This window comes from Mytilus trossulus, chromosome 4, assembly GCF_036588685.1.
Source record: "Mytilus trossulus isolate FHL-02 chromosome 4, PNRI_Mtr1.1.1.hap1, whole genome shotgun sequence".
NCBI lineage: Eukaryota > Metazoa > Mollusca > Bivalvia > Mytilida > Mytilidae > Mytilus > Mytilus trossulus.
The window spans coordinates 56,277,457-56,304,852 of NC_086376.1; the positions used below are offsets into that span (position 1 = coordinate 56,277,457).

Here is a 27,396-nt window from a genome sequence, read left to right on the forward strand (position 1 = left end):
CCCATTATTCTCCTTTTCTTGGCCTTATTCTCACTTTTAACTCATTATTTCATACTGTACACCCCATCCAAACCCTCATATATTCTTAAATGTATATTCTTATCAATAAGTCTAAACAAAGTCACATATAACATGTAAAGTATAACAAACTGATTGGTTAATTGAAAAATACAAAATTCTTTTATGACATTTCTCATTCATAAAAAAAAACAAAAAAAAACAATAACAATAACCATATGCTTAAAAAGCTATTAAACTGATAGTTAATAATGATATAAAAGTTTATAAAAATTGTTCCATAATTCTACAAGATTTCATCCACTATCCACAAACTTCTATAAAGTCTTCCTTCTATTAAACTCAATCTGTAACTTTATCTGTATCATTAAGGGTCTATCCAACTTCAGAGTTAAAACTAATGGGCTTTTCTGGCCTCCATATTAATCCTCCACTTAAGATGGTCTCTGTAACTATTCAGCAGGGCCTAAAACTTCTACTTCTGTTAAAAATCCCTGAAAATATCAAATTTAACAGTAATGAAATTGATTAATTTCCAAGTACCAATTAAGTGATAGTAAAGCTCATGTTTTTCCTACAATTAGAAATTGACCCGACAAAAGCTCTTCAAGATTAGAACTTGACCAGTCAAAAGTTCTTCAAGATAAGAAATTGACAAGTCAAAAGTGCTTCAAGATTAGAAATTGACCTGTATTTAAGTGTTTGTAGATTAGAAATTGACCTTTCAAAAATTCTTTTAATTCTAAAAGATCAGTCTTAACTTATCAAAAAAGATTTAAATTCAAAGAATTGACCTGTAGCAATTGCCTCAAGATTATAAATTAACCTGTAAAAATGTTTTAAGATAAGAATTTGACCTGTAATAAATGCTTTGCAATAAGTTCACATTGTCTAATGCTGTGTATGCTGCCAGAGTCTGACAAAATGATTAAGAATTAGTAGCACCACAAAGTGATTTATTTCTGTTTTTATTCAAAAAGGTAGATTCCTATATTACATCATGCTACAACAGATGGGAAATTTCAAATATTCCTCAGTCAAACATGTTAAAAACAATTTATTCAGGTATTCAAGCATAATCTTTTGACTTGAGTACATGTTGCCTTTTTTAATCCTGTAGAATCCTTCTGAAGAAGACAAATGTTAATCCCACCCAATGAGAATATGTTAACCTTAATAATATAATTTGCAACAGTCTTATCAGCACTGCCAAGTTTTAGTCTTGTTTTTAATCTCCTTCCAACATTATACTATGCTTGGCCAAACCTAACCTTGAACCATTTTGAACTTCAAGATCACTGAGTACATTTCAAAGACAAATATGTTATACAGTACTAGCCATGTTAGAGTTTCAATTTGGCATTCAATCTTCAAATATTGTAGCATTCAGAAGAAAATTAGAGTCTTTAATGGGCTACAGATACTAATTGATAATCAATCAATACAATAGCTATGAAACTATGATGTTAGCGAAAAATAATGTCATGCAGAAGTTAGACAACATGCTTGTAAAAAAAATAATTAAAATGAGATGAATGATGAACTTCAATTTGTGCAATGCAGTTCAAGACTACAGGTATTCGAATTAATGTTTTAAAAGAGACTTCCCAGAAAGCATTATATATTTAAACTTTTGTTCATATCTGCTTTTGAATTTCAATTTTGATAGAAATCAATCTACAGTTATACATCATTCCCCCATAAAGACCTGCATTTTTCAATTGTTATGTCTAAATGGAAAAGTTTCAATTAGATGTGACCAGAACTCATTGTGAATCTACCTATTACCATTGCACAGATTGAATACCATTCATACACTCCTACCCCCTGCAATCTTAGAAGGGGTATAAAATCATCAAACATTATTCACAATTTTTTTTATTTTTCCTAAAAATCAAATTTTGTAAAAGGGGGAGATGTCAAGACAGCAACCAAACACAAATGATTTTTTTTAAATTTAAGAGAGTATTCAGTAATCCCTTTATATATGGAATGTATATATATATTTACACATCTAGTGTACCATTTGTCTCAGAATAGAGCATAAAAACAAAACAAAATCAATAAAAAAATCAGCACATGCAGCTAATATTATACTGAGTAAAAATATATTTAACATAAAATTAAGAAATGCAAAAGCTTATAAAGCAACTAAGTAAACTTGATAATGCATGCAAGGTTATACCTTCAATTCTCCAAGCAATGAAGAATTTTCTTCATTTTTCTACAACAGTCAGTAATACTAATGAGCTAATTTGCTTTAGCATCAAATATTTCTTAACTTCCAAAACCAATAAAGCATGAATAAGACACCTAGCTATAGTCTTCCTGCAGTGTTTCATAGCAACAGTATACTGAACAAAGGAATGTGCAAACAAAGAAAGGAAGGAACGAATAATAGAATAAATGAGTGAATAAATAAATGATTAACGACTTCCATCTTTTTTAATTTAACTTTTGTCAAAACAAACTTATGTTTAAAAGATTGTAAATGGTGTAATATAAAAAGTATTTTATCAATCACTATTAATTGCCTAGAAATGCTGTAGTAAATATAACTAGAAGAGTAGAAGTTACTGAATGAATGATTAGCAAGAACCAACAACGTGGGAGGAGCCAATTTCAGACAGCTAAGATCAAAATTTTTACAGAACTGAAAGGTACTAAATGGGAAAATTGCAGATTGCCTAAGCATTCACATTATTCAAAACACAGATCTGGTAACTTACGGTTTCGTCAGCGTTTGTAGCAGTGACTTTCACTTTAAACAACATCTGTTCCATAGTCTTATCCATCTTATGTGATCCCTCTATAAATAAATAATCAAATTTAAAATACATATACTGAAAATTTATATAATCTCGTTTCTACAGAAGTTTAATAAAACAAGAATGTGTCCATAGTACACTGCCCCATTCACACTATCATTTTCTATGTTCAGTGGACTGTGAAATTGGGGTCAAAGCTCTAATTTGGCACTAAAATTAGAAAGATCATATTATATAGGGAACATGTGTAATAAGTTTTAAGTTGATTTGATTTAAAAAAAAAAAAAAAAAAAAAAAAAAAAAAAAAAGACCCAAAACTTTAACCTGAAGCGGGACAGACTGATAAACAGACTAACAAACAGATGCAGACCAGAAAACATAATAACTCTCTATTTTCATAGGTGGGGCTATAAATAATAATCTGTAAGTCCAGAGAAGGACTAATAACACAGCTTCTTTTACAGAGAGAGGAAAAAATGTATTCTGGTATTTGGAACCAGAGGGAGCCAGTATTGTAGATAATACATGACATCTAAATGGACAAAAACAAGAGGTTATAAATCTGATATTTCAGGTTCAACATTGTTTATCAACCTGTAATATATATTAACCTTACCTTTAATCCTAAATGATCGAACAAGACATTAAAAATTCCATATTTCAGGTTCAAGTGTACCTAATACCTTATAAAACCTTACCCTTAATCCTAAATGGTCGAACAAGAGGTTGTAAATCCCAGACTTCAGGTACAGTAAGCGATGCTTCTTGTTAATAGAACCTTACCCTTAATCCTAAATGGTCGAACAAGAGGTTGTAAATCCCAGACTTCAGGTACAGTAAGCGATGCTTCTTGTTAATAGAACCTTACCCTTAATCCTAAATGGTCGAACAAGAGGTTGTAAATCCCAGACTTCAGTTACAGTAAGCGATGCTTCTTGTTAATAGAACCTTACCCTTAATCCTAAATGGTCGAACAAGAGGTTGTAAATCCCAGACTTCAGGTACAGTAAGCGATGCTTCTTGTTAATAGAACCTTACCCTTAATCCTAAATGGTCGAACAAGAGGTTGTAAATCCCAGACTTCAGGTACAGTAAGTGATGCTTCTTGTTAATAGAACCTTACCTTTAATCCTAAATGGTCGAACAAGAGGTTGTAAATCCCAGACTTCTGGTACAGTAAGTGATGCGTCTTGTTTACTAACTACAGCTGTTGTTCCGTAGTCTACATTAAATACTTCTATCGTAAAATCTCTTCTGTCTGCTATTATCCACGATCTGGAAAAGAAATTTGGCAAGTACATTTATACCTAAAGATGTCAGACGATTAGAAACACAATAAAACAGTTATAGGTAAACACAATGTTGTCTCATATGGTATTTTAATATGAACAAGATATACAGATGTTTTTAGGTTCATTTCAGTGATATATTCAATTCTCAGTGATATATATAATTCTCTAAAATTGTATTGGTATATTGTTTTCTGGTTTGATTCGGTTAACATATTCATGTCAGTGCCTTTTATAGCTTTATCTATGGCTTGTTCTCATTGCTGCAGGCCATACAGTAACCTATAATTGCATTTATCAGCATCATTTTAACTCTGATGGATAATTGTCTCATAGACAATCAAACAACATTTAGTTATCTTTATAATGGTCAGTTTTTGTTTGTTTTATTCATTTTCCTTATATGCACTAACTTTTCAACAATTCCTACAGGTAAATTGTTGTTTAAATTTCTTCTCCAATGATCTAGAATCAATACAATTTTGGTAAAATCAATTTAAAATAATTGTATGTCAAAGTTGATAGAGCCTTTTTTTTCTGGTTTAAAAACACTGGAAACAGTAAAGTCTATTTACCATCCTAGGCAGACCAATTAAAATATTGAAACCCTACTTTGAACCCCTATATACGTACCTATACCATTCATCATCAACCTTAGCAGTACATCTCCCTAAACCTTTTGTGAAACCTATTCTACTGTCGGGGTGTTGTAACTGTTCCATTATGTTTTCCAGATCTTCTAATGACGATACCTACAAAAACAATTCATTTAATACCTGGTTCAATAGCAAAATAATTTAGATCATGCATTCAGACTGGTCAATGGTATGCTTTTATTTAAATTGTTTTTTCTTTCTTCAGCAATATATCAATGCATTTGGGTAAAAAATTTAAAGGCTAACACCAAAACATTCTGATTGGCTTATAACCTGCCAATCAGAAGATATTCAACAAATGACATGATATTGTTTTAATTTTAGGGTAGGTTCTGAAAGTGAAATCCAATTTTCCAAATCTTTAAATTATTAATGAAATTAAGAATCTGAGTGGTGATCTAATGAGTCAAGCGCTTTTCAACTGATTTTAATTTGTTTTTAGGTTATGCTGTTACATCACTGTCCACTGATGTTAAATTTTTTTTAAGTCACTACCTTCTTTAGGTGCCTAAGCCATGTCAGGAACCTGTATTTCAAAAGATGTCATTCATTGCTTGCTGTCCTTCATATTTGTTCTTGCATTAATCAGGCTCTTAGTTTTTGCATTTGAATTATATAAATTTCGTCATTCTAGGGCCTTGCCTAGCTTTAATATACAGAATGGGTTTTAATTATAGTTCAAATATGTGCAGTGACCTATAATTTCTTATTTCAATATCCTTTAGACTTTGCTTTATACTTATTTCTATCAAATTTTTTGTTAAAGGACAAAACAGATGTTAAATATTTATTCCTAAAGATCAATGTTCTGTACTACAACAAAAAGTTACTTCTTACATCAGCATCCTTAATAATCTGTCCCCAGAAAGTTTTCTCATCAAATACTGAGGTGATAAAAACTACGATTTCTTCATATGGTTTGAACACAATGTCTCGAACACGAGTTCCCAACTTGTTCATAACTAGCTTGTATGTAACCATTAAATTTCTCAACGACTTTCCTACTGCACCAGGTGAAGCTGATGACTTCAATGAATCCATACTTTCTGCACCTGAAACTAAATGTGAAAGGAGACATGAAATTGAGAAAGAGGTAATGCAGAGTGCACAATGCAACAGGGCTTGAAGTTAATTTTATGCCCTATTTTTTCTTACTGGACCATCTTCAGACACATGTAGTGTGGTATTTGATAGTGTTCCAGACAACATATTTGCTACAATTTTGTTATAGATAAAACTATTATCCATTATAGGATAATTACCCAGTCCATTCAAATTGATTCTGCTTACTGGATCATTTATCTATTGTTATATGTCAATGGTTAGTCAGCTGATAATTCATCTGAATCCAGTAATTTTTGTGGTTTATTGATTCCAGGAAAAGTGTCTTAACTTTTTAGCAACTATTAACTTTAACCAAAATGTCAAAGGTCAAGTCCAGTTATGCATGTAAAAAATGAATTTTTAGGAACACGATTTCAGGAAAAATTTATAAATAAAAGGTTTCCAGTTTAAGTAGGACTTTTAAACCTTAATCACACTTACCTCTGTTTTTATTTTCCCTGGGAGATTGTCTGTGTGAATTTTGATCTAAACTGACACATCTAGACCCACCAGCACCTAAAATTAGTAAAATATCTTTTAAATACTGTTTTACTAGGACTATCACTTTCAGTGAATCTTATTTAAAATACAAATTTGCTATGTATTTTAAGAAGTCTACATTATTATAAAGATGTGTGCTAGGTTACAGGATGATGGGACCATAACTTAAAACCCCTCCTGACAAATATAGATTGATGGCTTGCTTTATTAGAAAACCCCTCCTCACAAATATAGATTGATAGCTTGCTTTATTAGAAAACCCCTCCTGACAAATATAGATAGATAGCTTGCTTTATTAGAAAACCCCTCCTCATAAATATAGATTGATAGCTTGCTTTATTAGAAAACCTCTCCTGACAAATATAGATTAATAGCTTGCTTTATAAGAAAACCCCTCCTGACAAATATAGATTGATAGCTTGCTTTATTAGAAAACCCCTCCTGACAAATATAGATTGATAGCTTGCTTTATTAGAAAACCCCTCCTGACAAATATAGATAGATAGCTTGCTTTATTAGAAAACCCCTCCTCACAAATATAGATTGATAGCTTGCTTTATTAGAAAACCTCTCCTGACAAATATAGATTGATAGCTTGCTTTATTAGAAAACCCCTCCTGACAAATATAGATTGATAGCTTGCTTTATTAGAAAACCCCTCCTGACAAATATAGATTGATAGCTTGCTTTAGACAGATTTATTGTTGAAGATGTATTTAGCGTTTCTTTGGTTTATGTGCCATTAGGTTGCTGTCTAAATGACCTATAAACCACAACTAATTACATACACCAATTCTTAGGTACTTTGAATTTATCACATAAGAACCTCAAAGATCTATACATTTTCAGTTACTTGATATGATTTTGTTTCTTGGCATTATATATAATCATCTGGTCTACATACTAATTTCTTGCTCTTCTTCCAATCAAAACTAGTTATATACATAAAATGCTTTCACTTAGATGAAAATTACCTGTTTTGACAGATATACTCAAATTCAAAGTTTCTGTAGTATTGCTTCTTTTATTGGGGTCCCTTTCGTATATCTGTACCCAGAGTAATCTCCCCTTGTACATTTCTTGATGAGTTTGAAGTATGGCATTATCTGCTGTGTCTTGATCCAGGAAGTAAACAATTGCTGCAGTTCTTATGTAAAACAAAAAAATACAATTTAATTTACATTTATTCTAAAAGTGATATTCTACAATCATAGTCCTTTTCATTTTTGTTTTAGTCAATTTACCTGTGATACCCAGAGGTAGATTTAGAATTCCCTTGTATCTAAAGAATATTTTACTGTTTAGACTATCTACTGAAATTGAAAATACAAATATATTAATTTCTGAAATATTTTTTTTTTACATGAGCTAAAAGTAAAAGCTGTTTCGGTGTGAGCCTAGACTCCAATGTTGAAGACCATTCCCTGACCTATAATGGTTTACTTTTACAAATTGTGACTTGAATGGAGATTTGCCTCATTGGAACTCATACCACATCTTCTTATATCTGACTCTTATCACAGAATGGTTTCAGTAATAAGTCAGGATCTTAACAAATGAAGAGATCACTTATGATTATCTTTAGAGTGTTGAACATGATGGGTGACAAATGTGGAGCCAGATCTGCTCACCCTTCCACAGCAGCTGAGATTACCCATAATTTTTTGAAGTTTGTGTTGCTTGTCTTCAGTTGACTTTTAGGGGTTTTGTATACTATTGTTTGTCTTTTGGTCCTTTAAGTTATTTACCATGGTGTTGTCAGTTTTGTCTTTGACTTATGAGTTTGAAAAACCTTTTGGAATATTCCATCTCTTGTTTTTATTTAACATGAAGACATTTGTAAAACTTATTTTTTTAAAACTATTTCCAGATGTAAAAAAAAACCATAAACTTTTCCATTAAGAAATGTCTCTTAATGCTACTTCCATTTGAATTGTTAAAATCAAAAGCAAGCTTGGTAATTTTTCAAGTTTATAAAATTTTATGCAGTGGGTATCATTCTTTCAGAATGTATATAATTAACTTAAGATAACCAATGTTACGTTTTATTTGTGTTGCTGGAGTTCATCATATGCATATCTACAGCTCCTACTGATTCAAACATTTCATACAAATCATCCTGCAAGTACAAAACATATAACATAGCTGAGGGACGTAAAGGGTGGGTATCTGCACGGTAAAATGTGAAATAAAATTACCATTTTACATTGATCTTTTAACCGATTTTACAAAACATGGTGAATAGCAAACCTTCTTCACGGCTGCACATGATAAAAATTGCAAAACACTTTGCACGTAAATCTCCCTTTACCACCCTCATAGATAACCATTCTTAAACATGTATTACCAATGTTATTTCAATTGATCAGACCAAGCTTACATTTCAATTTGCATAAGGACAGTCTATTTGAAGATGTGTGTGATAAAGATCATTACCGTTATAATCATTACTGATTTCTAATCACCTATCGGTGTCACCAAAACATAATAGAATAACCACCAAAGTTGAAAGCAGATTATGCAAGTGCTGTTGTTATAGTTTTACATTTATATCCAGAAATGCCAAATTGGGACAATTTTTACACTCTACTCTACAAGCAAATCAAAGACTGTATCTCATTCATTTTAGGAATACATATATAGCGTTTATATATTTCAACTGACTAAATGACCATAAATGGACACTTCATTGATGAATTTATTCCAATGACCTGTCTGTATGTCTGGTCTATAACAAGCGAGCGACTGAACCCCTGCCCAGGCAAGTGAAATTAATCAAGTTATATGTTCAATACAATTTGTTAACAAATGTTAGACTGTCATACAAGTGAGAGGTTTAGCTAGCTATAAAACCAGGTTCAATCCACCTTTTTCTACATTAGAAAATGCCTGTACCAAGTCAGGAATATAACAGTTGTTATCCATTCATTTGATGTGTTTAGACTTTTGATTTCGGACTTTCCTTTTTGAATTTTCCTCGGAGTTCAGTATTTTTGTGTTTTTACTTTTTATATAATAACAATAATACTACGCATAATGATTTTGTTTTATGATTTTCAGGAGCTAGTTTCACATTTTTCTTTTACTAAGATTGATTGAAATTCATGAACAATTCAGTATAATTCTGATCAGTCTTAGCCACATTTTTTTCCCAAAGTGACTCTAGTATCAAAGATTTCCTTTATTTTTTCCACAGTTACTGCACTTAAAAAGTTTTTACTTTTTGGCATTGTTTTATTACCAATATAATTTCTAATTTATACCATAATGTACATGGTTGTAATCAGATATAAAATTGTGTGGCAAAAGTCTTTTTCACTTTTTAGCTTCTGGTGTTTTCACAAATATCATACCGGCAATACAAAATGCTTGTATATTGTTTTCAAAGTATGTTTTATATTTTTATTAAAATTTGATGGGTGGTGGTTATTTAAAAAAGATTGCTTGAACATTTAAATGTAATATCCAATTTAAAATGTATGCATGATGGGGTCTAATAAAAAATGCCTTCATTCAATCCCCCCTTACATTTATTTATGGAACTGCCCTAAGCTAAAATTCTGCAGAATTTGGGAAAAACAATGAAAACAGTTATACTGATGTTTACTACATAGAAAAAAAATACAGTTTTAAGTATCCGTTGTGATTTCAATTCTCATTAAAAACCTCTATTTTGTTCTTAGTTGTATTTTCAAGTGCTTTAAGTGTATTTTTTACCAAGGGATAAGTAAAACTCCAATTACTATAATACAGAAAATAAAAGGCTATACTTACTGTCGTTTCGTGATATGGAAAATTAGCAACAAATACTTCAACTGGCTCTATTTCAGTATCAATTGGTTCCAAAGAAGGCATTTCATCAACGAATGCTGGTTCCAGGGCTGGCATACCAGAATAATCAGGCATCTGTGCTTTCTTTGGACTTCGACTAAATTGTTCAAAATTGGACGGATTTAATTTTGTAGGTGAATTCTGCTGGAAACTAGTTGGTGACTTCTGCTGGAAACTTGTAGGCAACTTCTTCTGGAAACTTGAAGGTGACCTCTGCTGGGAACTACTTTTAGGTGATGTGGCCTGAAGTAACCCTGACCTTTGTTGTCTATTTGGTGGAGAAACTACTCTTGATGAATCAGTATTTTCACTAGTTTGTATTGTCAGATTACCTAACTTAGCACTTACATCATTATGATTTTTGTCGGTATCCCATGATACATCATCTTGGTTATTACTTAACCTTTGACCTCTATTACTTTGATTTGAACTTTGATCCCCGCCAGATTTCCACGGCATACTACCACTTGATGAAGCTGATGCTAAAACGAAACATTAAAAAATATATTTTACTGTAAATTCAAAAATTATTGTGAGTTGTTTTTTATTAATGTGCTTAAATCGACTTAGTGATTTTGGCAATAAAAAGAAATCACATTCTGATACTTGATAGATAAATCGACATGGAGATTTTGGTGAAATTGTAATAATCAATCTCACACTTTGTCCATTCTTCATAAATTGCAAAAATAAATGCAAGCAATAAATTCTAAATTTAATTAAGTCATTACTTTACTACTGTCATTTTGTTCATCATGAAAGAATATAATAACTAATTTGATCATTATATTAGTTTGTTGGTGTTGTCAGCCACTTTCACTTGGTGAAGGAAGCCAAAGTTTTCATATAAAACCACCCTGACCTTTATCATCAAAAGTTGCAGTCCTAGTCACACTAAGATATCTTCATTACAAGGGACACTCACAATAAATCCCTGATGGTAATTTCTTTACTCAGTTACATATCTTTCTCCATGTTAAGTCATAGATGCCAACCCCCTTTTGACCCATTCAGTAACAAACTATTAAATTTTCCGTATTTTAGAAAAGTTTTCAGTAATCATTCAAAAACGTGCATTTACCAATAAAAATTACCAACGAATGATTGCAAAGTGATGTGCACTAACATGTTATCTGTAGTATGTATTCTATTCATTAATTGTTTAGATGTTCTGGACTCGTACATTTTCATTTTGTCAAGGAGAAGTAGAGAAAGGGGCAAAGCTACTCATAAAATGCAAGTTTGCCTCTTTGGAAGTCAGTTAGATACCCAACAATAGGTCGATAACTCCAGAGAAACCTGAAGTATTACATTGGCGTTTTCTAAATACTGGACCAAGATGCAAAAGCAAGGATAAAAATCTGCTTTTTACAAAATTGAATGGCGATGATTAAGAATCTGTAACTATTCGACTTTGACCATAATAGCGTAGTTTTGATCGCAAAATCGGAAAAATTATGGGAAAATTGTAATGGTTGGCATCTATGTTAAGTTAAACAGACTGATTTGACCAAATTATTTGAACTTTTATTACTATCAAAACAGCTAAATACATTACCATTATTCTGTTTTTCTGGTTTGTTTTCGGTACAAAGTTTACAAGCAATTTTCCTCCCCTTCCACTCCATTTGATTAAATTTATTTATACACTCATTGCAAACTGCTTCTGACCGGACTACAACGAAAGCAAACCTAAAAAAATAGTTATGACAAATTATTGAACACTGGTTTTCCTTTATAGTGGGTAGATTTTCCTGATGCATTAAATAAATAACTCAGTAAATGGGATACACATCTCTAACAACATCAACTTAAGTCTTATGCATGTTTGCAATATTGATTTTAAGAATTAACTCTCGAACTGAAGTCATCTCACTGATAACATTTCATATTTAAGGTGCATATGTTAATGTGATTATAAATAAGAATATTTCCAACTTATCATGTATAATTTCTGAGCTACTAACTTAAATGATAACTGGAAATGAGGTTGAGGTCATGTAACAATGGTCAGATGAGCTAGTATGCCTCAAAACAAAATGACATACAAAATATTGTTGACCTATATAATGTAATGTTGAGAGTCCACAAAGCAATAACTTTCCTGCTTACTGCAACTTTTGTAATATCAAATATAGCAAGTATTTCATACTTAGCATACCCCCCTTTGCAAACCTTAATATAAAGATATGTATAACTTACACTCTACGTCCATCAGACTTAAATCTTATCTGAGATGGTGAGAACTCTTTCACAAGATCTTCAAGATCTTCCTAATAAAAAGATAATAACAGTTTGTAACAAAATATTATAACAGACACATCATTCAGTGTTATTCTCACTTATTAGCAACAATCTTTTTAATGTATTAAATAATATTTCTTAATAAAAAAAAAATAGGGAAAAAAAATAAAGTAATCCTGTATGCTTAAAGACACTGTCTTAGTTGCTTATGACAAACCAATATATAATAGTTTGTAATTTACTTGTCCAAACTCAGTGGTTTATAATGACCCTTTGAATAAATTGCTTCGCACAGCTGAATACGACAGCAGAGGTCCAACCCTAAACAGTTGAGACAAAAATGGACACAATATTCGCGCTTGATACAGGTCTGAATTTGGATTGTAATTAAATATTTAAGACACATAATAAAAGAACTTAGAATTGGTTATATGATTTGAATTTATATATTTTTTTGCTTTTATGACATTGAAAATGAAATGATTTTTTTTTTGGTGAAAATGAAATCTTTAAAGATATAAGATTAATAATTGAGGAAGTGTCTGCAACTCTTTCAAAGGGGTCCCATTGGGGGTTCTGATCCTGTAACAGGCTTACTGTTTTGTCAGATTCCTGCTTCCCGCTTACACTATGTAAGTAAGCAATTCTAAACCTTTTGTAATTTCCAGTCTCCCACTAGACTTCATTTCCTGTTTTCACGGCACAATAATTTGACTTTAACGTGTCACCCTTACAAAACAATCATCAATACCGCATCACGCTTAGACCCCAATGATACCCACTTTCAACTGCTTTGTAATATAAAGAATACTACAGGTGTAATAATGTTAAAGGCCTTTGAAGGGGAAAACTTTTCCATGAAAATATTTGTGTCAACTGCAACATTAAAATCAAATGTGATATATACCTGTGTAATACTTGAATGAAGATTGCCAAAAAACACTGTAGCTGGTTCTGAATCTCCATTTGAAGTCTCTGATTCTGTGAAAATTAAAATTGTACAAGTACAAAAATTAAATATACCTTGAAAGGAGTAGGTCCATTAAGACCCCTTTTTGGCCCCAAAATATAGCATTTTACAAAATTGTTAAAACGTAAACTTTTAGTTATTTATTGGAAAGAAGAATGCTTCCACTACATAAATATGGGCTTTTTTTTTACAATACAATGCACATATATTGGGTACTAGCATCATTAAGTCATGCTAAATTACTGAAATCTTCACAATTTTAGCATTTTAGTTAAATTTAAGACAGTTTCTGTCCTAAATGAAAGTGGCCACATTTGTGTTCAATCTTAATATTGAAATGTAAGTTGTACTTGATGACAATACATAACATATGTAATAGTTGAGAATGAACACAGATGCAGTCACTTTCATTTTTGACTAAAACCACCTGGAAAGTGGCATTTTTAGGCATATTTGATAGATTTTTCATGTTTAAGCTTGAATCTGGGAGCTTTAAATTACTTATAGTTAAAATCTTTCACATAAATTAATTGAATCAACTGAAATAGACACTTTTAAGTGTTTTAAAAGTGTCCAAAATCTTTCGTCAGATGAACCTTAAATTTGTGGCCAAAATCGGCCCTAATCCTTTAATTCAATTTTACAGTTGGAACTATTTTCCTAATGCTTGCAGTTTAAACGATCTGTTGGCTAGCTTGCTTTGCTTTGCTTGTATAAATGTTTGTTCTAGCATTGTAATTAAGAGTTATCCAAAACCCTTCAGACCCATAGACAGACAGACAAACTGATAAACAAAGCAATTATTATTTGACCTTGAAATTATTTGTTGACCCTGAAATTATTTGTAGAGAGCATAATTATTCTTATCTAGTCTATGCAGAATTGTTGTAGGAAGGAGAACTGATTATGCTTATTCCTTACCTTTTCCAAAGGAAGAAGAATTCTGACTTGAACTTTGTCCAAATGATGACTTATTTTGTCCAAATGTTGAAGTCTGTTTTGGTGAATTCTGCCCAAATGATGAAGTTTGCTGAGGTGATTTCTGCCCAAATGATGAACTTTGCTGAGGTGATTTCTGCCCAAATGATGAACTTTGCTGAGGTGATTTCTCTCCAAATGATGTAGTCTGTTCTGATGTCTTCTGCCCAAAAGATGACGTTTGCTGTGATGGATTTTGTCCAAATAACGAAGTCTGTCCAAATGAAGATGTTTTCTGGGCACTATCATCTGACTGGTTCAAAGCAGATTTCCATGAAAATGAAGATGCAGGCTTGGCTTAATGACAAATATATAAAAATGTAAATAAATATTGTACTGTGTTTCATGAAGAATGTTTTTTTTTTTAATTAATAACTAATTGTTTTATTATACCATAGACTTAAAAGTATTTTTTTGAGGAACAGGCACAGCTGTTGTAAAAAATAAATGTTTGTCTGGTCAATCAAGAGTTGGTTCATTTAAGTAGGTGAGCTTAGCCCAATTATTGTCATCACCCTAAAGTGCTTAATGTAAAAATAATCGTACAATTCTAAGAAAAAAAGAGAACAATTGTCTTCTGCTCTGAAGGAAGCCTGATAAAGAAGCATTTTTCTTTTGTTACATGCCTAGGTTCAAACTATGAGTATTTTGAGATTGTTTCTATGCTGGTTATGTTAACATTTGACACCCAGACTAAAAATACAAATATTGTTGTATTGTAAATATTACAGCATTTGACTTTCCAGAAAAGTTACAAATGAGCTTCCATTTTGCCCTATATCAAGCATGAACTATTTCACTGTTATGATAGAGATTTATCAGCAAAATAACAACAAAAACATATTATGTTTTTCAGCGTCATATAGATCTGGTTGGTAAATTAAGTATTTTGAAACTGATTTTTATAGTTTGTTCTTATGTGCTGTTACTCCACTGTCCAATATTCTTTATGTGCCTGTCTAAAGTCAGGAGTTTTAAGTTCTGTGGTTTTCGTTAATTCGTGTCTGTTATATTTGCTTGGTTGTAAATTGTTTTGTTATGAATAAGGCTGTTAGTTTTCTCAATTGAATTGTTTCATATTTTTCATGTCCCATCTTTTGTAGCAGACATTTTGTTGAAGGCTGTACGTTTACCTTATTTTTGTAGTACCATTTCACCCTTTTTTATATTGTTAAGTTAGAGATAAGATTGTAAATACATTACCACTACTACTGGTACTGCTGCGTTTGTTTTCATTATCCCAGGATTCATCATCGTCTACTATCACACTCCTTCCAGAACTTTGTCCTCCTCCTCCTCCTCCTCCAGACCCCCACGATGTTTTACCACCTGATTCTAAAAAGTACAATGCATTATTATACTAACAGCTTCAATCTATCATTTTGATGACTCTGCTACAGTATTTTGATGACTCTGTTACAGTATTTGGTTAACATTTCTGACCATTTGATCAGTTGGATTTGATGAAACGAATAGAAATTTAGATTTGTTTCAAAAATTGTATTATCACCATGAAAAATAATTAGGCCATTAATTTTCTCAATAGAATTGTTTCATATTTTTTGTGGGAAGCTTTAATAGAAACTTATATAGTTAATATTGTTGAAGGCCAAACAGTTGCCTATAATTTCTTACATCCACTTCATTTGAACTTTAGTGAGTATTTGTCTCATTGGCAATCAAAGCACATCTCCTCATCTTTACATAAACAATGAATGATGGCAATAGTTCAAATCATTATTTTAGCCCTGAGAAGAAGAGCAGCACACTACTGTAAATCTTCTTTGAAGATTAAATACTCTTACCTTCTTTTCTGCTATTTTGTTTTGGTTGGCCGCCATCTTTTACAGCAATTCTACAGTTCAATTTGCGACCTTTATGTTCAAGGTTATCTAATTTTTGTACACAATTCTGAGCACTATTGTTATCACTAAAGGTAATAAATGAAAATCTGAAAAAAGAAGCAATAACAGAAAAAGAACGCACATTGTTTTGCTTAGCATATCAAACTCATGATTGAAACTGACAAAAGTATTTCAAAAACAGGGAGTATGTGTCCGGGGTTTGAAGAGCCACACACCCTATAACTCATCCCAGTTGAGCAAACTTTTCTATTGTTCTTTTTGTAAAAGAACAACTTCATATTTGGTAGAAAAGTCTGACAAAAAATCAAAGTTCAATTAATTTATTGAAAATTCACAGAATCATCAAAGGTGTATGAACAAGTGTTATGTCAATGAACAAAAAAATAAATTGTAGAATTTGTCTCATTTAAGTCAAAATGTCATAATTACATACAAAGGAGGAAACCTTAAACAAATACAAAAGTTTAGCATAGTGCAAAGTTCAAAATTTTCAAGGTCAGAGATCAATATTTTTGTCTGAAGTAGGTTAACTGTAATGAAAAATAACTTGATATACATCTAAATAATTTGCACCAATGACGGAATAAAGTCTAGTGAAGTATAATTTCCAGGAATTGTGAATTCACATAGGACCAATTGAGCTATAAAAGAAGATATCTGAAAACCCCATTTTTTCTCTCTGTAAGAGGGTTATATACTTACACTTTTTTGTCATCATTTCGAGCTTTTCTAACTCTTACATCAGTGGGTTTAAATTCTTCACAAAGTTCTCTAACATCATCCTAGTAAGCACAAAAAATAAACTTTACATTATGACAAGAAAATGTAGATATAATATAACAATTAGCATATAAATATATTCAGAATGGATTCTACTGGTAGTAATGTCGTCCATGCATTCTTCTACAACACATCAATAGTTACAGATCAGCTGCTGGAAGTGCAAAATTTTAAGCCCTCAAGTAACAAAAAATAAATAATCATGAGCTTATTTGTGATCAGAGAATAACAAATTTATGACCTACAAAAATGTTGAAATACTAATAATATCATACTATTGTGCAATAGAAACAAATTTCTCACTTCCAGGATTTGAAAAAGGGCGCACACTCTGAAATCTTGGCTTTACTCTTGATTGAATTTATGTTGAAAGTCTTAAAGGTTAAACAAAAAGTATTACATAAAATAAACCTTATCAATGACTCATGTATTTAAAATAAATAATCATTATGTCTGGCATTCTGCAACTTTTTTCATAGACAAGACAATAAAATAAAACGTGTATGCAATAATGTTCTTCTCACCTCTGTCGCAGATTTATCTAAATTCCCAACGTATACTTCATTGTCTTCATCTGTATTATCTGAAGAAAAAAACCTTGAACATTAAAGAGTTTTATCTCAAGTTGTCTTGATACTGTCAAAGATATCTTAAATGGGCTCATGCATCTAAATCAATTTCTCTTATTTACTATAAGAATCTATGAATGAACTTTATCTTATACCTAATAGAAAAATAAAATAAAAAAGAGGGGTCACAGATCATTTACTCTCACAGTAAAAAAGCAAACATATTTGTAAAGGTTCTGTTCTGTTGAACTAATAGGAGAAAAAGAGGTAATATCGAAATAAAAAAAGAACCTAATTACAGAAATCCCTTAAATTTTACAATTATTTAGTTAATGTATAGCTTATTTGAAAACAATAATAAAAATATAGGTCACCTATGAGTAAAAAAAGATATTTCAATTTTAATGCCAAAATATGGCATTTTTGCACCAAAGGGATATTATTTGGAGCTTTTTCAATGATCTAAACATTTTAAAAGTCATCTGGGGCCAAACCTATTCAATTGTTTTGGCTAATTTTTGATCTCAGTTGATTGAACAGTTAATCAGCTTTCCATCATGCTAATGTAATCAAAGTACTAGTAAGCACTAAATAATAGATGATTTAATTTATCAGTGGAAAGTAAAATCAAATATTGCATTGTATAAAGCATTGGTTGTAGTTGATTCAACTAAAATTCTGGACAAAGGAAGATAACTCCAATTTTAAAAGAAGACTTTAAAAATCACATCATTTATATTTTCAGAACAGATATAAAGTTATGCAATTACATATGAGCATATATCACAATTGACAAATTTCTGGAAATGTTCATGGATAGGATGTATAGAATGTTATGATCAATGCACTATATTTTGTGTATCGAAAAAGTAGTGATAAACCTTTCTAAGAATAAGATATTTAGTCAGTAAAAATGGGTTTTGATTGCATTTCTTCTTCTTCTTCGTCGGGTATACAGTTAAAAGTTCTTCATTATTATTGAAGATTATGAACTGTTGCATGCACATAGTATATGATTAAAAATATGAACCAAAATTTATCTTTAAATTTGTAGAATACTTGGTAAAATACTTTCATGCAATCTTTACCCCAAATTATAGATTTATAGATTATTTTCAAAACCAATAATTAATATCACAAGAATAGTTATTACCAGTTGGAATTACTTTTTGCTGCAAATTCCAAGTAGCTTATTATGTATACAGTTAATTCATAAATTGTAATCTGCTTTTTATATTGTAATTTTTCAAGAATGGACAAAAATGAGAAATGAATAATTGCTTTTTTAGGATTATGTGTATGCAAGTTCTTATTTTTGAGATATTTACCCAGTAGCATTTTAGGCAATAAACAATGCCTCACAATAATTTCTGAATTTACAATAATAAACATTTGGTAGACTATAAAATAACTTACCAGACTTTTTCTTTGACATTATCATATCATCATCCCTTTTCTGGCCTCTTGGTTGATTTGTAGGACCTTTTGCACATTTCTCTTCTGCAATTCTTAAAGTTTTTTCACTCTCGTACTTTTCAAGGCATTTAATGGCACTTTCTTTTATAGTATATCGAAGAAAAATCATTCTGAAAAAAGTAATATACTAAATAAATTGTCAAATATTATTAAACTGGCGTTGACCTTGAAGTATATCAAGCTGTGTAAAGGTTTGCATTTTGTTTAACATGAAAACTTGAACTTTTCTTTATTTATTTCATTTACAAGTTATCTTACAATAAAATTATCAGTTATATTCATGTCTGCCAAGTATCTGCATATTTTACATAAGCCTACCAAGTATTTGCATATCTAATATAATTATCCGTCTCAATATAAGATTAACATTTATCTGTTCAAACTTGGAAAACGAAATGTTGATGAACAGACAAATGGACTATGATTTACAGTTCTCTAACAGGTTAAAATGTCACTGATTAATTGATAATTTAATAATGAATATTATGTCTATGACTTATTTTAGAAATCTTTAGTTACAATGGTCATGTTGGTTGGTCTTAAGTCTCTTGGTCCAAGTGATCACAAGAATGTTCATATACCCATTCAGGTCAAATGAGTAAAGGTGTATATGACGGAAAATATCATCATGTGAAATTTGGAAGACATAGCAATACCATGGCACAAAGGCTTAGTCATAAATACATCAAAGAAGCTAAAGTCTACATAAATTCATATATATTCTTTTATATATAATGCTCAACCTTTGAATCTTTTTTTTTTCTAACTTATTCAGTGAAATGACTACCATATTTTACCTGGGAATCATATGCACTTCAAACAATCCTGGAAATTCACCATACTTTTCTTCTAATATCTAAAAAGACATAATGAGATATGTAAAGTCAAATAAAATCAAAAAAGATAAAACATGTCATAGTGTTAAGAAACCCTTTTCTATGTTCCCTTTCACAACATGATTGTTTCAAACATCTGGGATTAGTGGTAATAAGTTGTGTATAAATTTCATAACATTCAGTTGAGTCTAAATTAAGCTAGAAAATTAAAACAGAAAATTCAGCAATTTTTCCATTTATAAAGTGGCATAACTCTAGAACAGTTAGTGTGATGCCACCATAGTTCATACTTGATTTGTGTTTTGTAGTAATAAGCATTGGGTATGAGTTTCATAACAATCCGTTGAGGCAACTAAAGTAAGAGAGCAGAAACTAAAAATTCAGCAATTTTTTCATTTTCTAAGGGGCATAACTCTAAAATTCACCAAATTTCAAACTTATTCTGTGTGTTGAGGTAAAAAGCATAGTGTATAAGTTTCATAATATTTGGTTGAGGCAAACTAAAGTTAGAGAATGGAAACCAACTTTTGGACATACATATGCATGTAAAGACATGGGTAAAACTAAATGCTCCCTAAGCTAAGGCGTTGGCATAAAAAATATCATTTGGTGTGCAGCCCTCTATACATTCAGTCCTTTTAAAGTCTTAAGAAAATCCTACCTCTTTGGAGACATCATCATTTTCTTTAAACTTTGGATAGCACAGTGTGTAATGTCCTCTCATATTAGGTTGAAAGTGTCCATATTTATCATCACCATTAGCATTGCTGTTGTTCATGTTGCCAAAACTGCTGTTTTTATTTGTATTACCAAAATTATTTCTTCTCCGATCTGCCTTTCCTTCAGTAGAACTTTCTGCAATAAAAAAATATCCATACTACCAAGAAATATTTATTTTCCTTAGTGCTGTTTTGTCTTTACATCAAAGTTTTTCAGCGTAATTGTGACTGTGTCAAGTTTAATTGTATAGACACTTTTTGTTTGCTGAGTAGAAAACAGTAGACCTAAGAACTTTACATGAATAACCTACTGTGTGATTTATAATTTTTTTAACCCAATTCTCAGCGAAATCTGGTTGAAAAAGAAGAGGTGGTTATCTCTCAGTGCCATGTATCAATATATCAATAACATTAAATACTGTAAATTCTAAAATTATTGAAAAATGTGACAGAGTTGTAAACGCAATAATTTAAACTTGCATTTTGAATTATTTCATATGAATTAAACAGGATTTTTCTCCAAATCTTAAAAATTCAAAACACATTTAAGTCTTAAATGACAAAATCGCAATAATAAATGCACGCAATAATTTCTGAATTTACAGTAATATGCTATGTTGTGAAAATCATGTTACAAATGCAACATAATAAACACAGAGGCCAGCTGAAGGACGCCTCCGGGTGCGGGAAATTCTCGCTACATTGAAGACCTGTTGGTGACCTTCTGTTGTTGTTTTTTATTTGGTCGGGTTGTTGTCTCTTTGACACATTCCCCATTTCCATTCTCAATTTTACATACACTTAAATTCAATACCTTAATTGTTTTTTATCAGTATATGAAATATAATATGTCTAAATGAGAAACCTCAAATTGTGAACTTTTTCACAATTAATATATATCTTAAATTATTAAATAGTTCTTTTACCAGCAGCTAACTTTGCAGCAAGTGGTGTGTATGAAGAATTTGGATCTACTTTTCCAAACATCTTGTAGGCCATATCTTTATCACTGAATTCTAACCTGAAATAAATTTTATTAAGAACAATAGCAAAACAAGAAGTAATTCATTATTGTAACAGGATGCTGTTACGAAGTCTCCCAAACAAAGCTCCTATAATTAGCCATTCCCATGGTCACATATTTTATTAGATTTGTTTTATTATCCCATACAAGAATATATAAGGTTTAGAGGTGGGGATCTCTACTGTTTACAAGTTTTCTAACAGAAGAGTGTGGGGTGACCCCATAGAATCCCCCTATATTTACTTTGATTTGTTTTATTGTCCCATACAAGACTATATGGTTTAGGGGTGGGGATCTGGACAGTTTACAAGTTTTCAAACAAAAGAGGGGGTGGGGGTGAACTCAAGGAACTTTCCTTCTATTTCATTTGATTTGTTTAATTGTCCCATACAAGAATATCTATGGTTTAGAGGTGGGGATCTGGACGGTTTACAAGTTCTCAAACAAGAGGGGGTGGGGTGAACCCCAGAGACTTTCCTTCTATTTCATTTGATTTGTTTTAGTGTCCCATATAAGAATATATATGGTTTAGGGGTGGGGATCTAGACAGTTTACAAGTTCTCAAACAAGAGGGGTTGGGGTGAACTCCAGGGACTTTCCTTTTATTTAATTTGATTTGTTTAATTGTCCCATACAAGAATATATATGGTTTAGGGGTTAGGATCTGGACAGTTTACAAGTTTTCAAACAAGTGGGGTGGGAGTGAACTCTGGAGACTTTCCTTTTATTTGATTTGATTTGTTTTATTGTCCCAAATAAGAATATATACATGTTTGGTTTAGGGGTGAGGATCTGGACGGTTTACAAGATAATAGCACATTATCAAATTGAAGGGGGTGGGGGCTTCCCCCAGGGACTCGCCCTATATTTCATTTGTTTTGTTTTATTGTCCTGTGATAATTTCTGAAGACTGCATGTGTATATCACTTAAATTTTTCAAGGTATACTCATTTGATTTTTTTTTAAATAAAATCCCCTAGGGTTCTATAGTAAACCCCTCCCCTCTGTATGCCCCTAAACAGACCCCAATGCACAAACAAAAGAGTGATGGCTCCTCTAGACATATCATAAAATTCTAAGTAAATCTGACAAGCCGTTTAGAAGAATAGCTGCGGAAAAGTTCATTTTCAAAGTGGTGGAAGAAGAGGAAGAGGAAGAATAATAAAAAGAAAAATAACTGACCAAAAACAATAAGAAGATGCGGCATGATTACCTAGGACACAAGTCTCCACTAGAAATCAAATGACATAGCAGCAAGCAAAGTTGATTTCTACTTGCTTTGGGGTAGAACAGAACCATCTATTTAATGTATTGTGTAAATGACAATGAGGGCAAATCTATGACTTAAGATGAAAAAGGAATAATATCACTAAATTTCTACAGTAGTTTTGCACTAACTACAAAATGATCTTGTGTCAGATGTAATGAAATTTGTGGGTGGGGAAAAATAGACTGCTTTTTCACTCTTTTACCACATTGTACATAAGGAAATTCCTGTAACATGGTAGGAATTTAAACATTGTTTTCCATTCATTTGATGTGTTTGAGCTTTTGATTATTGCCAATTGATAAAGGACTTTCGGTTTCCATTTAGAATTTTCCTTGATGTTACATATTTTTTTGTACTTCACTTTTTACTTTCTTTTCTGTAGATAATCATCATTTTTTTTAGCCTTTCTGCACAATCCAATGGGACATGGTTTTCATTTTCCATGCCTTCACAAGGACCAAACAAGAATGTGTCCCCAGTGCAAAGATGCCCCATCCACACTATCATTTTCTTTGTTTAATGGACCATGAAAATGGGTGAAAATCTCTAATTTGGCATTAAAAATTAGAAAGATCATATCATAGGGAGCATGTGTCAAGTTGATTGGAATTCAACTTCATCAAAAACTACCTTGATTAAACTATAACCTGAAGCGGGACGAACGAACAAACAGACAGAGGCAAAGACCAGAAAACAGAATGCATGATAAATGGGGCATAAAAAAGATATGAAAAAGATAAAAAAAACTACCAGGTTGGAAAAGTTTTAATAAGTTGGTTGGAAAAATATGTTTTACCTGACAACTTCTGGCATGGCTTTAATCAGATCATTCATGTTATCAAATCCAATCTGTCTCCAATTAAGTTGTTCTTTAAGCAAGCTCTTGTAGTCTTTGGAAAAATCACTGACTAGAATTCCTCCTACTTTTGACAGAAGAACAGCTCTGACATTTCTCTTGATGTTTTCTGGAACTGTACCCATAGTGTATATTCTAAAAATAAAGTGGATCATTTATTATATATGCAATTCATTTAACATAGCTATTGACATGATTGATGAAATTTTAATAAATAAATTCGAAATACCTGTCATTGAAAATGAATATTTACTTTTCTACATTGGCTATGGTATAGGGGGAGGATTGAGATCTCACAAACATGTTTAACCCCGCCGCATTTTTGCGCCTGTCCCAAGTCAGGAGCCTCTGGCCTTTGTTAGTCTTGTATTATTTCAATTTCAGTTTCTTGTGTACAATTTGGAAATTAGTATGGCGTTTATTATCACTGAACTAGTATATATTTGTTTAGGGGCCAGCTGAAGGTTGCCTCCGGGTGTAGGAATTTCTCGCTACATTGACCTGTTGGTGACCTTCTGCTGTTGTTTTTTTCTATGGTCGGGTTGTTGCCTCTTTGACACATACCCCATTTCCATTCTCAATTTTATATATATATTGGTTTTGATCAGGGCTTCCAAAATTTTTCTGAGCCAGCCGGACATTTTATATCTGATCCGAATTTTAATCCCCAAGACTAAGTCACAAAAGGCAATTATGGTAATCAGATGGCCATCCCAATGAATGACATAAATTTAGATTAAAAACGATATTGAAATTTACTTTGATATGAATTTGATGTTCTGACATAAACTGTTAAAATTGGCATTGCATCTTTCAAAGTGTGCACATCAGTGTGTTCATATCTGCATTAGACTCTTTATTTGTGCAAATTGACGTTGTCTAGAACTTATTTTCGTTTTTAAGTCACATTTTTCATAACCGGATGTTGACCATGTTGACTTGACAATGGTAAAACATGGACCATAAACGGATACGTAAAATCCGTGTACGTTTACATAGCATGACTGAGCGAAGAAGCTCTTTCCACGTTATTTCTTCAACAAAATACTTGAAATGAACGTACAGGTTTCAATGATAGTTTTAGAATTTTGAAGAAATGTAGGATGCATAATTGAATTTCCCACCTGTGCACATGCGCACACGTGTTCTTGTTCATACAAAGTAGTTCTGACGATTTTTTCATGTAAAACCTTTTTAAATGTTTCATCAAATCAAGTTTATAAATGTATTTATTATAAATTTGATCTTTTGGACTAAATCAATTAGATACAAACCATTGCAAACCGCTGAAATGTACGAAAGTAATTGTGAATGGACCGATTAATTTATACGATGTCCGGTACTGAAATCAGTTTACCTGTCACCTGAACAGGTATAGTTTTCAGCTGTCCAACAACTAATTAGCCTTGATTAAAATTAGAAAGTATTGAAGTAAGGGTTGTTTTGATAGTAATTAATCAACATGTCACTTTTATGACCGGAAATGTATGGCTGTTAAAGGCAAAATGTTGGGTCAAAAAGATCGTGAATTATATTAAAATGACCGAAAAAGCCTTGAAAACTAAAAAGTATATGACCGTTTCATGCTTTTCCCAGCCGGTCTTTTACCGGACATTATACAAATGACCGGAATATATGACCGTTTTGGAAGCCCTGGTTTTGATGGTAAAGATGCACAATAAAAAAATACAACAACACAACAAAACAGGGACATGGTTTGCCTGTGATTGATGCTGTAAGTGTGTCAATTTTTTTTAATTAAAATATTTTCTTAGATGCTTCTTCTTTTGATGTCTAATAAAAAACAGTTCCAGACTGTATGCATGTTTACTGCAAAAAATACTTGTTTAATAAAAGTAGATGTGGTGTGATTGTGTGGAGACTTCATGTAGAGTCCAAATGACCAAGATTTAAGCAACTTTCAAAGCTCAATGTTCAAGTTCATTAATCAGTAAAATATTGAAAAATTATGAAGAAAAAAAAAATTCTTCAAAAGTCTCATTGAATTCAATGAAGGTTGGCAAAGTTATTGGTGTCTTAAATTCTTTCACAATGGAATTATCATAATCGGGAAAGAAGAGAAAGGAAGTCCATGGCCATTTATCAGGAAAATACAAAATAATGATATAAAGACCAAAATCTGAACTAAAAGGAGTGAAAGCTGCCATAATGTGTAGGATCCCTATTTCTCGCTTCAACAGCAAGTTGTTGCAAGCTCCACAAAAAAAAGAAGATATCAAAATAATTTGCTATGAAATCACTAGCTTCTACATGTAAGTTCTAAAGTAATATGTGTTTCATGCATAAATATTTTTACTTCAAATAGCAATAAGTAAATGGTTTGACAGTGACAAGATCCAAATAAAAGTGGGAAAGTATTTTCTGATGGTATGTGGCATCAATGTCAAGAGAAGCACTGGAATATTAGTCAAACAATGTGAGAGCAACCAAAATCCTACATTTGGTTGAGAAAGATGACAACTTTGAAAGAATGAAAAATGGTAGACTCAAAAGACAACTATCAAAGTTTCAAATCCCAGAGTTCCGATGTCACATGCATTGCACATATTCTTCTGTCAACATATTATTATTTTCATTTGGTACTGAATTGGCCATTCAGTTAATTTTCAAAATATCTAACAAGACTGAAGGGGTACAACTCTTTAATAAAGTCGATCAGATACTGTAATAGAACCTGTTTGAGATTTTGCTTATATTAACCTTATGTATTAGTTTTATAAAAATCTGCCAAAAATTGTACCTATGATAGCGCTCTAACAAGACCTGACATTAATTAATAAACACACCAGTATTTCTATTTCCCCTGCAAAAGAATGCACGTAGACAACAGCTGATGCTGTTAAATAAATAATACCATTGAACCTTTTTTAAGCACTGGTGCTTCTTCAACCAAATTAAGTGTATTATTTTGGTAAACAAAGAAAACGAAAGTAGCCATACTAATGATACGTGATGGGCTAAGTATGAGACAATTGCTATTTTCATCTCTTTAATATGATAACAACTTCAAAAATCAACCTTCACCAAGAAAGAGATAGTGTTGTCGAACTGTATGTCATCGGACAGTGAAATGGCCGACAGGTGTCCCATAGTGATTGTAATTTAAGGCAAATCGCATGTCGTGCAAAAATGTGTGCTTTTAACTTTTAAAAAATGCTATAAACAAGTATCCTTTCACAAATGCATAAACAGTGTATTTAGTAGGAATTGTATTTGAAAATATAACGTCATCGCATACTATATTCGCTACAAAAAATAGATATTAAGGAGAAACTCTGTTGATTCCAAATCTGCATGCGTGTTCTCCATTAAAGTTATGTTTCACGGTTGCGGAAAGCAGAGGGAATGTTCCGGAAATCTGTTCACTATTTTCTAGTTTAAACAACAGTAGAAAGAAGAATATAATAAATTTCAAAGATTTTAAATTCAGTGTTTAGTAATTTAAATATTTTACTAACTAAGATATAAAATGTGTTCACCTTTCAATCACAATTTGTATAAAATTAGGTCGGGGCACAAGACGTTTTATATACTACGAATTGATTCCCGCGTAAATTTCAGTTTGCCATGGAGTGAAGCGTGACAGGGTCAATAGGTAGTTATTAAACTGTTAGGTAAATG

General features: G+C 31.6%; 2 protein-coding genes across 5 annotated transcripts in view; one reads left to right on the plus strand and one right to left on the minus strand.

Moving 5' to 3' along the window:
• LOC134715580 (uncharacterized) lies at positions 1-27,100 on the minus strand. 4 transcript variants are annotated; one of them, XM_063577848.1, is made up of 24 exons: positions 27,014-27,100; positions 23,695-23,889; positions 21,531-21,625; positions 20,547-20,740; positions 19,847-19,905; positions 18,990-19,159; positions 17,529-17,587; positions 16,927-17,006; positions 16,165-16,310; positions 15,563-15,694; positions 14,303-14,656; positions 13,319-13,392; positions 12,370-12,440; positions 11,726-11,859; positions 10,111-10,649; positions 8,379-8,455; positions 7,311-7,483; positions 6,277-6,351; positions 5,569-5,789; positions 4,709-4,827; positions 3,910-4,061; positions 2,748-2,827; positions 2,204-2,242; positions 1-512 (listed from the first exon to the last, which is right to left on the minus strand). In XM_063577848.1, exons 2-24 carry the CDS (start codon positions 23,877-23,879, stop codon positions 471-473), a joined length of 3,270 nt encoding a protein of 1,089 aa, XP_063433918.1. In that variant the 5' UTR covers positions 23,880-23,889; positions 27,014-27,100; the 3' UTR covers positions 1-470. The 4 variants fall into 4 exon arrangements, with proteins under 4 accessions (XP_063433918.1, XP_063433920.1, XP_063433919.1 ...); XM_063577850.1 differs by having other exon boundaries at positions 10,111-10,643; positions 27,014-27,074; XM_063577849.1 differs by having other exon boundaries at positions 5,569-5,783; positions 27,014-27,072.
• A 230-nt stretch (positions 27,101-27,330) lies between these two features.
• Positions 27,331-27,396, plus strand: part of LOC134715581 (uncharacterized) — a 53,216-nt gene continuing 53,150 nt past the window's right edge. The window contains exon 1 of the mRNA XM_063577857.1: positions 27,331-27,370. The gene's annotated coding sequence lies outside the window, so the exon portion shown is untranslated. The remainder of the gene's footprint in view (positions 27,371-27,396) is intronic.